Source organism: Castor canadensis, chromosome 4 (assembly GCF_047511655.1).
Source record: "Castor canadensis chromosome 4, mCasCan1.hap1v2, whole genome shotgun sequence".
Lineage (NCBI taxonomy): Eukaryota > Metazoa > Chordata > Mammalia > Rodentia > Castoridae > Castor > Castor canadensis.
In genome coordinates, this window is record NC_133389.1 from 177396483 (window position 1) to 177408833 (window position 12351).

A 12351-nucleotide genomic window follows, 5' to 3' on the forward strand; every position below is an offset into this window, starting at 1 on the left:
TGGGATCTTTCAAACCCTAACTAAAATGAATCCAGGCACTCACCAGAACCACACTGTTTCACGGAAGTGATTGCAGCCAGCACGGTTCGATAGCCCGAGGCCACCACCAGAGCTCCAAGTGCCAGCCTCTGCCCTGGTGGCCTCTCTCCAAGGTGCCTTGGGCTCCTCACATCCTGTTTCTGGGTTCTCTCTGGCCCAAGTCAGCCCCAAGTCAGCCCCCACTGAGTCCCGCCAAGCACTACCCAGTGTGCCTTCCAACAGACTGGATTCCCAGAAATGGGGGTATGTATGGAGAGGGAAAATGAGGAGGAGGAAGGAAGGGGAGACTTGGGGGTCCCAGCTCACTGAGTCTCCCCTTCCAGGACAGCAAGCTGAGGGTCACAGAGAGCGACCCTGTGGCTTGGAACTCACCCCACTGACTCTCCTGTACCCGTGCACTCCTCCTCCGCTAACTTTCATCTCCTTGGCCCTGGCCCCACCTTCAGCCAGGACAGTGGCAGATTCCAAGCTCTCCCTTGTCCCCTTGCTCCCTTGCTCAGCGAGGCTGTCCTGCTATAATCCACAGCAACTGCTGTGCACTCAGTTTTGGGCCAGTGGAGTGGGCCAGACTCAGGGAGCCCAGGGGTGGGTGTCACTGTGCTCTGGGATACACAGGAGCTCAAGTGGCCCACAAGGGGGCACACAGAGTAACAGTGGAAGCTGACTAGAGGCTGGCCAGCCACCCCCTCCCCCCAACACACACACACCTCAGGGACTCATGTATTTAATTCATTTCCTCATTCTGAGTTGTCCTAGGCACACACCAAATGCTTCCAGGATGACAAACTGTTTGTCACCGTTGACCAGATTCCACTGGCAAACACCCAGCTGACCTTGGGCAGCTCCCCTGGTTACCAGCTCCTGTGATCCCCTGTGGTTCTGGGGCCTCCTGGGGTAGGGCAAATACGAATGATAATGTTAACAGCAGCCTGCACCATGATGCTCACTGTGTAGGGGACACTGATGTGCGTGCTTCCCATACGTCATCTCACATAAATGCACTGGCAGGAAATTGAGGTCTCAGGGGGACAGGAAATTGAGGTCTCAGGGGGACACACCACCTGCCCCTAGTGGTAGCCAGGAAGTACAGAGCCCTGACCCAACCCCAAACCGCTCTAGCTCCCAAACCTGAGCTCACAACCCCTTCCAGGGCCTGCTGTGTGCACCATCACCCGGTACAGGAGGAGGGCCCCAGCACTGGGGTTGAGGCAGGATAGATAGATGAGACAGGAAAATTACATTATTTTAATAAATATTAAAAGGACCAGACTCAGTCATTGGAATGAGGAAGTAAAGGCAGAGCAGCTAGCTCCCCTTAACTTTTAGAAGTTAAGTTATAAGAACAGAGAGACATAAAGTGGTTATCTACATCTGCCTTCCTCTTTGAGATGTCAACAAGCTACAGACAGAAAGAATGACAGGCAGAAAGAGAAGTGCTAAAACTCACCTATTGTCCCTTTGACTTGGGTGGGCCTAGGTAACATTTAAGCACACATCTTAGCCACTCAGATCCGTTGTCTAAATGAGTAGAGGTTTCTAGGCAGGACCACCTCTATTCCCTAGCTCAGGAGAGTATAAGACCAGAAATACAAACCACCATTTTGAGTTTTTACTCCCATTTCCTGCATGGGGAACAGGAAATGTTGTACACCCTTCTTACCTTATCCTGTTATATTAAAATAGATCTTTGCTAAAACTTCCACCTTGGGAGACTCCCGGTTTTGAGGCACCTGGAAATGTTTTTCTCCTTCGTGGATCTCAAGAACCTGTGATTGTGCATAGAAACTGGGAAGCTGTGGGAGCCCTCTCACCCCTCTCCAACAAGATGAAAAACTAGGTGGGCTGTCCTCAGCAAGGTGCCTTATGTACAGCTAGGGAGTGGCCCTAGTCCTTCCTCAAGGCCTCACTTGCAGGGCAAAAGCAGAGAACATGAAACCCTGGGTGGTGCCAGGTGTGGTAGGATATGCCTGTATTACCTGCACCAGGGAGGCTGAAGCCAGAGGACTAAGAGTTCAAGGACAGCATGGGAGACCCCATCTCAAAAAACCCAAACACAGTGGGCAGAAGAGTAAAGTGAGGAAAGGTGCTCAGGGCCAAGCTGGGATGAATGAGGCAGGGGACCAGTTGTGGGTGGCCCTCGGGGGCAGGCAGCCAGACCAACGGGACTTTGAGTTGCAGGGTCTTCCTCCTGTCTGGTACTTGGGCATGTTGACCCCAGGGCTAATTCTGCCTGGAAGGCCCTTTGCCTTCCCTGCTTGGCGCTTACATCTTGGAAAATTCCATTGCATGTTTAAGTTCCTCCTGACCTGCAGAGAAAGACTGAAGGAGCTCTTCACCCAGCCCCATAAAGTTGGGACCCAGTAGGACCTCCTGGCCTCCCTACAACGCCCCTAGGCAGAAAAGTAGCGCTCAGTCCCTGGGAGAAGAGCCTGAGGGAGCAGAGACTGCCTGGGCCTCTCCTGGGTGCTGGTTCCCTGGTTTGTTTACTGACCATGGGCTGTCACCCTTTGGGCTTGGCTTTGTCTGTGCCTCCACTTACTCCTCTGTAACTGCAGGAATAATTACACTGCAGGCCTCAAGAAGTAAGTGAGTCATTCATGACTGAGGGCCAGGAGCCAGCTTGGCATGTAGTAGCTCCTGGATGAAAGTTAGCTGTTGAGTGGACTAGGAAAGGTTTTCATTTTAGGGGGCCCTACTGTATTCGCAGTACTGGGACCCCAACATGCAAGAAGACCAGAGCAGACACCTGTTCTGGCTTACCTGCTGGAGGATTCTCCACAGCTGGATGGGACCATAACTAACCCCAGCCAGAGTCTGCTCCCTCCCTGTTCTGTATTTGTGCAGCCCACTCCCCAACAGAAGCTGGGCCTGGCACACACAAGAGGATAAATAAAGGCTTAGGGACAAAAACGATTCTGAGTGGAATATTTGTTGGTGGTTTAAAAAAAAAAAAAAGAAGAACGAAAAAGGAAGGCGACTGGGCTGCGGTAAACTGGCCTTCCTTGGTTGCTTGCAGCAGTGTGTGGGGGAAGGGAGAGAAAGGGGGTCAGAGGTGAAGTAGGGGCACTTGCGGGCCCAGAGGAACCTTCCAGAACCGTGATCCGGGCCGGGGTCTGACAGAGGCATCCCAGCCACCTCGCCACCCCTTCTCGTGGGGGCCCCAGCCACTCTTCCTAGGCGCAGCCCTAGGTAGCGGGCCCCGGGCCTGGGAAGAGAAAGGGGGACATGGCAGACGGCCGCGGAGGGGAAAGGCCACTCGTCTGCCTGGCTCCCCGCCTCCCGCCCCCCACACCCAGGACAAGTCGGACCGGGGCCCGAGGGCGCCGTGGGCGTGGAGGTGGGCGGTGTCCGGGTTCCCCAGTGACCTGGAGGCCCCGCGGGGGAGTCGCCGAGCGAGCCCCGAGGTTCCGTCTCTGCCCCTCACGGTCGGGCCGGGGTGTCGGCCGCGCGGAGCGAGGACCGGAGCGCCGAAGGGGTTAACGCACCTGGGCCGCCGCCCTGCGGCCCCTCCTCCCGCCGCCGGGAAGACGAAAGCCCGGGAGGGGGCGCGGCCCGGCCTTCGCCCGCCGTCCCCAGCCGCGGCGCGCACAGCTGCGACCCGCGCGCCCCGCTCCGCCGCCCTGGCCCGGGCCGCCATGTCTCTGTGGTGAGTGGGGGACCGTCGGGCAGGGACACCCCCGGGCTCAGCCCAGACGGGATGGGAGATGCCCCTCGGGCAGCCGGGCCGGCGTGGCGGTGGCTGGAGGTGCCCCGCGGTGCGCGGCGGCCGAGCGGCAGGTGGGCGGCGGGGGACTCGGCTCCCGGGCCCGGAGGCTCCGGCAGCTGGATCCCATCCCCTAGCCGGCCGGGAGCAGGGATCCCCGAGGGTCCCCGAGCCGGCCGCCCCGACCCTCGCCTCCCCTCCCGGGCTTTTCCCATACAAATGCTGGTGCAGGCGGAGCGCGCCGGGAGCGAGAGGGGCCTCGCCGCGTCCGCCCAGGTGCGGCACCTCTCCCCACCCGGGCTCCCCAGCTGGGTGGGATGCGGGATTCTCTGGAACCCCACCCAGAGCCAGCGTGCTTTCTTTGCCTCCCCTCCCTGGAACCTTGATTTTTCACCGCCCGCCCCAGCCCAGTACCTGCGGTGACCCTGACTCCCTCCAACCTAGTGCCTAGGAAATCTTGGGGCCCCATGGGAAAATCTCGCTATTTGGTGCTTAGCCTTCATTTTCCCTGGATTCCTGGACCCGCCAGCCTTCATTCTATCCCAGGGGTCTTCCTGTCTGTCCCTGTTGCCTTGGAGGTCAGCGCCATCTCCCTGCCGGCCCAACCCTGGAAGGCCACCCTGCTGACCTGCCCTTTCCCTCTTTGTGAGCTGAGAGGGAGGGTCCCGGAGGGCAGGGCCCCATACGTAGGTTTAGCCACTCCTGGAAAGAGCTCAAATTTCTGCTCCTGAAATGGATGTGGTGGGGTCACCTAGACAGAGAGGATCCCCGGGGGTGGAAGTGGTGGATTCTGAATGGGCACGTGTTCCCCTCCCAGGACAGAAGGGCTGGGGACCTCATGGCTCCAAATAGGATGTTAAGGTAAGGATAAGGAGGCAGTGGTCACGCTGGGAGCTCTGTGTGTGTGTGTGTGTGTGTGTGTGTGTGTGTGTGTGTGTGTGTGCGCGCGCGCGCGTGTGCGCGCGCGCAGTACTGGAGCTTGAACTCAGGGCCCACACCTCGAGCCACTCCACCAGCCCCTTTTTTGTGAAGGGTTTTTTCCAGATAGGGTCTCATGAACTATTTCCTTAGGCTGGCTTCAAACTGTGATCCTCCTGATTTCTGCCTTCCGAGTAGCTAGGATTACAGGTATGAGCCATTGGCACTGGGTTCTACTCCACTTTTTAACCATATGGATCTCCCTTTTCTGTTTGGTCAGCTGCGCTGGGGAATTGCAAGTGAGATCCTTCTCCCACTGTACCCCATATAGTGACGAGTCTCTCAGGCTGCCGAGAGGGTGCTTTTTCTGCTTTTACTGTGACCCTGGCTCAGAGTCACCTGATCGTCTGCTGCCCACTGCTCCTGGGTTGCACAAGGAAATGAAGGCCAGAGAGCAGGGGATGGGGCATGGTCTCCACTAGTTTCTTTCTGATAAGATGATGACAGTTTCCCTAACTGTGCTCCCTGCATGTCTGGTGCTGTGTGTGACATTCCCATCCTGTGTTCTGTCCCCTTTGGAGGAAGAAGAAGTTGTGGCTTGAAGTTAACTCCTACCGGAATCCATTTGGCTTAGAAGTGGGAGGGTTGGAACCCCAGTAGCCTGATCCCCCAGTTCCCCAAGAGTCAGGCGCGTGGATAGGAAGCAGGACCTTCCTGACGACTCAGGGATTGGAGATCCTGCCCCACTGAGGGCTGTCTAGCTCCTCAGGAGGGATGTCAGAAAGTGTCACTCACCCTTTCCTCCTCTTCTGTGCCACTCTCCCTAGGAAGAGAACCCTCTACAAAAGTGTGTGTCTGGCCCTGGCTCTCCTAGTGGCAGTGACAGTATTCCAGCGCAGTCTGACCCCCAGTCAGTTTCTGCAGGAACCTCTACCACTCCTTCTGGAGCCACTGAAGACCCAGAAGCCAAGTGGACATCTTGTGAACCCCAACAGCTTCTGGAAGAAGCCAAATAATGTACTGGTGCCCACCCCCGTGCCCTCTCAGGGGCCCCAGACCTGGGACATTACCACCACCAACTGCTCGGCCAACGTCAACCTGACACAACAGTCCTGGTTTCAGGGCTTGGAGCCACACTTCCGGCAGTTTCTGACCTATCGGCACTGCCGGTACTTCCCCATCCTAATGAACCACCCAGAAAAGTGCGGAGGGGGTGATGTCTACCTGCTGATAGTGGTCAAGTCGGTCATCACCCAGCATGACCGCCGCGAGGCCATCCGCCAGACCTGGGGCCGCGAGTGGGAGACTGCAGGTGGGGGTCGGGGCGCTGTGCGCACCCTCTTTCTGCTGGGCACAGCCTCCAAGCAGGAGGAGCGGACCCACTACCAGCAGCTGCTGGCCTATGAGGACCGCCTCTATGGGGACATCCTGCAGTGGGACTTCCTCGACAGCTTCTTCAACCTGACCCTCAAAGAGATCCACTTCCTCAAGTGGCTTGACATCTACTGCCCCAGCGTCCCCTTTGTCTTCAAAGGCGATGATGACGTTTTTGTCAACCCCACCAACCTGCTTGAGTTTCTGGCTGACCGGCAGCCACAGGAGAACCTGTTCGTGGGTGACATCCTGCAGCATGCACGACCCATCCGCAGGAAGGATAACAAGTACTACATTCCCACCGTCCTGTACAGCAAGACCAGCTACCCACCCTATGCAGGTGGCGGGGGCTTCCTCATGGCCGGCAGTCTGGCCCGGCGCTTGCGCCATGCCTGTGACACCCTGGAACTCTACCCCATCGATGACGTCTTCCTAGGCATGTGCCTGGAGGTGCTGGGGGTGCAGCCCACCGCCCACGAGGGCTTCAAGACCTTCGGTATATCTCGGAACCGCAACAGCCGGATGAACAAGGAGCCCTGCTTTTTCCGCAACATGCTGGTGGTGCACAAGCTGCTGCCCGCTGAGCTGCTGGCCATGTGGGGGCTGGTGAATGGCAACCTCACCTGCTCCGTCAAGCTGCAGGTGCTCTGACAGCACTGGGCCACCAGGGTACTGGGCCTGGGCCTAGCCTTTGGTCCCCTGTGGGAGGTGAAGGGTTTGGGCCTTCTGTGCCCCTAGGTGTGGTGTGGTACAGGGAATCGGAGCAGGGCTCCCAGAAATTCTTTGAAAGCAAGGCCCAGAAACGGTTAGAGCTGCCCAGACTGGGGGGTATCTAAGGAACTGGTACCCTCCTAGCTCTGGGTCCGTGGCCTGGCTCCTCTGACTTGATGGGAGGCCCCAGTGGCCTCTGAAGGAACACTTGCTCAGGTACCTGGGCTGGGCCTGGCCCCAGTGGGTCTGTGCTGCCTCATGTCTTCAGAGAATTGTCTTCTTGTGGAATGACTCAAGTCTCCCTGAGGGCCAGGCAGCCCTTGCAGGAGATGCTCAGCCCTGTGCAGGCTCACAGGTGCCCCACAGTCTACACTGCTGGGTCTCCCAGGAGAGGAGCTCAGCCAGCTCTCAACACAGTCTCAGCCCCTCCTGGAGCCAGCTGCTTTGTCGCTTGCTCCAGGGGGCTTCACTCCTGGCTGCATCCTCTCAGGTCCGGTGGCCATTCTGACTACCTCAGTGCTCCTCCGAACCTCAGCATGAGCTGCAGTTCTTCCTGCTCCCTCCCCCCAATGCAGGGCAGAAGAGCAGTGCTCCTGGCCCCCCAAATCTCAGTGCTACCTGAGCACAGCCCGAGCCCAGGTCCCCCCTTCAGGCTCATCACGGCCAGGAACAGGCCATTTGTCCCTGGCAGAGGATGTGAAGCTTTATTTATGAAGAATTTGGAAGGAGAAGGCTCAGACCTCGGGAGGTGGCAGACTCTCCTTCTCTGTCCTCAGCACCGAGCACACCCTGCCCTTCACAGCACGCTCCAGAGCCCTCCCTACTCACACCCCTACTTCTCCAGGGACTGAACAGACCAGCATTTCCCTCTGAGGGGATGGATGGGTGGTGCCAAAGGATGCTATCTCTCACCTCAGGGTGCAGTCACCTGGTGAAGACTTAGGGATCCTCTGTTTTCTCAATTAAACAGGACTGGTTGCTGGAGATTTCTGAGACAGCTGGTTTCTTTTTGGTCTTGGCCGATGGGTACACAAGGACTCCTAGAAGGGCCTTAGAGGGTATGGAAATAAGGACATGGGGTGCAGGAAGAGAGGCCTGTGAGCTATAGCACCTGGATGTTTCAGCGCTCCAGGTGAATAACAGGCCCTGGCCTACGTACTGGCTGAGGGCAAGGCCAGTGTTTCAGTGGGTGGGATTAATAGGGGTGCACAGAGACTGGTGGGCTCCATGATGTCCTGTCCGGGCAGCCTGGAAACATTGGATTGGGCTCAGTAGGGCCAGGGCTGGGAATAGGGGTGATGCAGGCCCTTAGGATCGGGAGGGCAGCTGCCCCAAGGAGAGACACTACAGTGACCAAGCCAGCAGCTCCCTGCTTGCATCCAGCTCAGGGACATCCCATGTCATCCACCCAGCTGCCCAGGTCCAAGCCCAGTGTTAAACCAAGGCCCTGCCTTGGGCTGCAGAGGCAGAGGGAGGCTTGGGACCTGTGTTCTCATAGTCCCTTGAGAAAGAGCAGCAGAGGGACACTGGGAGATTGAGGAGGAAGGGCTCCCTGCACACAGGCCAGGTGGAGGTCACACTTACGGACCAGGCAGGGAGCTGGCTTATAGGGCAGAGGGAGCCTGGTGGAAGGTTGTGGATCTGGGGAAGGAGGCAGGGCTGGTTCTCGGACCTTCTCGGTTCAGGAAGGTGTCTAGACTTGACCCTGAGAGCAGAGGGCCAAGGAGCAGAAGGGGGTGCAGCAATCTGAGGGAACAGCAGTTCTAAGGCCCCTTCACCCTTCTTCGGGCTCACTCTGTCTAGCTGGGCCCCATGAACTGGGAGCTCTAAGCCCGGACAGCCTGTTCCCACATCCCACACTGGCCACCCAGGGCTTCTGCCTTCCTCAGCCTCTGCCCCATTGGTCAGGGTTTGGGGTGGGGTTGCTTACTACCCATTTCGTGACTTGGGCCCAGGCCTGTTCAGGGAGAGGAGGGAGCTGGCATTAGTACAGCAGAAGGAAAGGTTGAGGAACCCTTAAGGGGCAATGTCACATCCCTCTTCCTGGGCACCAACCCTGGCCCTGCCTCTTAAAGGAGGAGTAGACTCTGGCCTGCAGTAGAAGAGGGACAGTCCTGTCTGGGACACACAGAGGAGCAGCTCCCTGGGAGGCACTGCTGTTTGTAGGGGACCAGGGTTCTTGGGTCCAGTAGTGGCAGAAAGGAGACCAGATGCAGGCTTCTTCATAGGACATCCAGTCAAGCTAGGTGAGAGACATGGCTCTGAACAAGAGTAGATCGGGCCTGCAGTTCCCTAAACAAAGGAAAAGGGTACATAACAGGAAAAACTCAGTTCCCGCTTAGGTAACTCATACAAATAAGGGATTGGAAATTTGCAGAGCATCCAGTCCTGACTGGCCAGTGTCAGGTCCTCCATGCAAAAGAGGGATTTGTACTTGTAGAAAGTGTCTGGTCCTGATGGTCAGCACCTGAGCTTAGTCCCAGGCAGTGGCATTGGTTAACGGAATCAGGCCGAGTCTCCCAAGGCTGACCCTGGCCTGCATCTGAGTGAGTAGAATTGCTGCATATTTAACTCTGGAGATGCATGTGAACCCAGTATCCTCATTTGAATTTGCCTGAAAGCACAAAACAGGCCTGACCCCTGCAGGGCCCCTTTTCAGCATCCCAGCATCTTATCAGTCTGTTCACCTCTTGGGTGGTCCCTGGGTCTCCAGTTGGGTACTTTCTGCAGGCCCCTGAGGAGCTGGTCAGAACTCTCAGAGCAGATCAGAGGGGAACCTCAACAGTATATCCTCACCCCATCCGAGAAATGGGGGACAGCCAGTCCCAGACCTGGTAGGCCAGGCAGGATGTCCAAGTGAGGGTGGGCTCATGGCCTCCAGGCTTTCCCCACTCTTCCTTGGCTCCTCTGTCCCTTTAGTAGGAGAGGGGCACCCAAAGAAGGGACTGGGATCTGGGAGGAGAAACTGGCCACAGCCCTCAGGAGGCTTCTTGCTTGGCCACGCTGCTGATATTGGATTTTTCAGTTTGACTAAGTGTATGACCTCAGTCCTCAGCCTCCTCAGTCCTGACTGCCTCTGAAAAGAGCCCTGGCCTATTCTTTCCCCCAGGCAAAGGTTCACTGCTTTTCATTTTGGGAAATAGGTTCTTCTGAAAGATTCAGGTATTTACTGGGCCATAGTCCATATTAAGGGTGACATCTCCAATACCCTATGAAAAAGACAGGTTCTTAAAGCTTTCCAAGTGAAAATTCAAAGACCCAGGAAACATTTTATGACCTCTAGAAACAGACTAAGGGGAAGACTGCCAGCCCTGCTCAGATTTCTTCACCTTGGGTGCTATATTCCATCCCCCAAGGCAGGACCTTCTGGGATGAGTCTTCAAAGGAGAAGGGGGACAGTGAACTTTCCAAGTTTTCTGGCTTGCATTGTGAGGAGAGGGATGCTAGTTTCCTTAAACCTCTTTGGAAAAAAGGAACCTGGTGTCTAGGCTCACTTTTGGTTGCAAAGGGGTGGAAGAGTAGGGCAGGGAAAGGTTAGTCTGCTCAGTTCAAAACATGCTGGGCTTGGTGGCTCACACCTGTAATCCTAGCTACTGGGGAGGCAGAGATCAGGAGAATCACAGTTCCAAGTGGGCAAATAGTTTGTGAGACCCTAACTCAAAATACCCAACATAAAACAGGACTGGTAGAGTGGCTCAAGTGGGAGAGTGCCTGCCTAAGGCCCTGAGTTCAAACTCCAGTGGTGTTAATGGCAAACGGTGTTTCCAAAAGACCTGTGCCCTGGCACAAAAGACTTGTGCCCTGGTGTGGAAGAATCCAAGCAGGATCTGTAGATGTTGCAAGAAAGAAGAGTTTTATTTTGGAAAAGGGAAAAGGGATTACCTGCTCTACCAAGAGGGAGAGGTTCCACACCAGCAGGGGAAAAGGGTTTATATCAGGTTGGTTTTATACCACCTTAAACTTGGAGGAGGGGAGAGATTACATTCATTACCTGGCTCCAGTGTCCTTAGAACCAGGGGACGGACTTGGACGTGACTCGTGTATACACCTACATTAATTCTCAGGTGCCCCGCCGTGAGGGAGGAAGATCAACTTCTTTCTAACTTATTGTAATCACAATGGCGCTCTTAAGGCATGTCAGGGAGGGGGTCTCAGTTCCAAGTTTTCCCTACAGAAGACTGCCTCAGTACCACTGCGGGTGGGGGGGGGGGAAATTATCATGCCAGACACTGGTCACAGTTATGATAATTACAGAACCATTTGATACTCCTGGCACAGAGGTGAACATTTAGCACATATAATCAACATGACTTTAGCTCAGGGTACAAGTATGGTTACATTTAATTCTTCTTAGTTGGGTATAGTGGCACACACCTGTAATCCCTGCATCAGGAAGGTGGAGGGAGGAGGATCATGAGTTCAAAGCCAGTCTGGGTTAAAAATAAATAAATATATAAATTCTCTCATTGATTATTCCACTCCTGATGGTAGAAAATCCTATCAGCCTCTTGGAGTTCATTCACATTACCCAAGAACTTCCAGGGCTTTCTTAGACCAAGGAATGTTTTCTACAAAGTCTGGGCAGGTATCTCCATCTGAACACCGACCTGCACAGTCTGGTGGGTTCTCGCCAGCAGCTGTTCCCTGTGCCCGCTGCAGTGGAGCCCAGGGCTCAGGAATGAAGTGCCCTCCCCAGCTCAGCCACTCTACCCAGAGAGCAGCAGCAAGCTGGGGGCACCGTGTCCTGTGGCTGATGGTCATCTTCACCGTCTGCTGGAGGAACCCCACAAACTCATCAGGCTCTTTCTGTCCTACTGAAGCAAGTTTCCAGGCCTTTGGTGACAGTACTGTGGGTTTTAGTCTGTCCCCAACCTCACTGCTATAGGATGAGGTGGGGTGTCAGCTTTTTCCTCACCACAGGCCCAGGGTTTCATAAGCAAAAAGCACCTGTCCTCTTCTGCCTAGCTCTGCACTCCAAGGGGCCTTGAAAAGGGGCAGCCTTTGTCAGGCCCCAGAAGGTCCATTCTGCGCTTCCCTAGGGCTAGAGTGCCTACCTGTCCACATTTGCATAACTAAAGACCACTCATGGAACCTGCGTTTAACAAAGGAAGCCTGTTCTTCCCAGCACCTAGACTATGGAGCCGGGGAAGCTTCTGGAATCCTGTTCAACACCACCTCAAACGGCTGAGGGCTGGCTCACTCCGCACAGCACCTGCCTAACAAGTGCAAGGACCTGAGTCAAACGTCAGTACAGGGAAAGGAGAAATCTAGGCCCCAGAGAAAGGTCCCACAGTTACTGTGGATCAGGGCATGCATGCCTGAGATCCTGTGGCCAGGTCTCCTAAAGCCCACTCCCTACCATGTCCCCCAGTTGCCTTACCGGTACCTTGATAGTAAATATGTTTGTCATTTTTGCAGGAAAGCCCAGGGAGTAGGAATATGTTATGTCCAATGAGTGATTTGAAATTTGGTATTTGGGGTTTTTGGAAATACACAGCAGTATTAGCACAGAAGGAGAAAAAAAAAATCCAGATATTTATTTGAAGTATTGGAAGCAAAGCTTTTCTCTCCCAATGAGGCGCTAGGCACTGTCCCAAGGGGTCCGC

At 55.5% G+C, this 12351-nt stretch overlaps 1 protein-coding gene across 2 annotated transcripts; it reads left to right on the forward strand.

The window, feature by feature from the left end:
- Nucleotides 1–3585: 3585 nt before the first annotated feature.
- Nucleotides 3586–7729, forward strand: B3gnt7 (UDP-GlcNAc:betaGal beta-1,3-N-acetylglucosaminyltransferase 7). 2 transcript variants are annotated; one of them, XM_020156253.2, is made up of 2 exons: nt 3586–3685; nt 5488–7729. In XM_020156253.2, exons 1-2 carry the CDS (start codon nt 3675–3677, stop codon nt 6683–6685), a joined length of 1209 nt encoding a protein of 402 aa, XP_020011842.2. In that variant the 5' UTR covers nt 3586–3674; the 3' UTR covers nt 6686–7729. The 2 variants fall into 2 exon arrangements, with proteins under 2 accessions (XP_020011842.2, XP_073928096.1); XM_074071995.1 differs by lacking the exon at nt 3586–3685 and adding an exon at nt 3848–4603.
- The last annotated feature ends 4622 nt before the right edge of the window (nt 7730–12351 follow it).

Bases quoted from the DNA above. Each gene is read 5' to 3' on its own strand.
- B3gnt7 (XM_074071995.1), top strand. From the start codon at position 4,479: ATGTGGTGGGGTCACCTAGACAGAGAGGATCCCCGGGGGTGGAAGTGG. The intron at 4,604-5,487 runs GTAAGGATAAGG...CACTCTCCCTAG, and splicing joins GCTCCAAATAGGATGTTAAG to GAAGAGAACCCTCTACAAAA.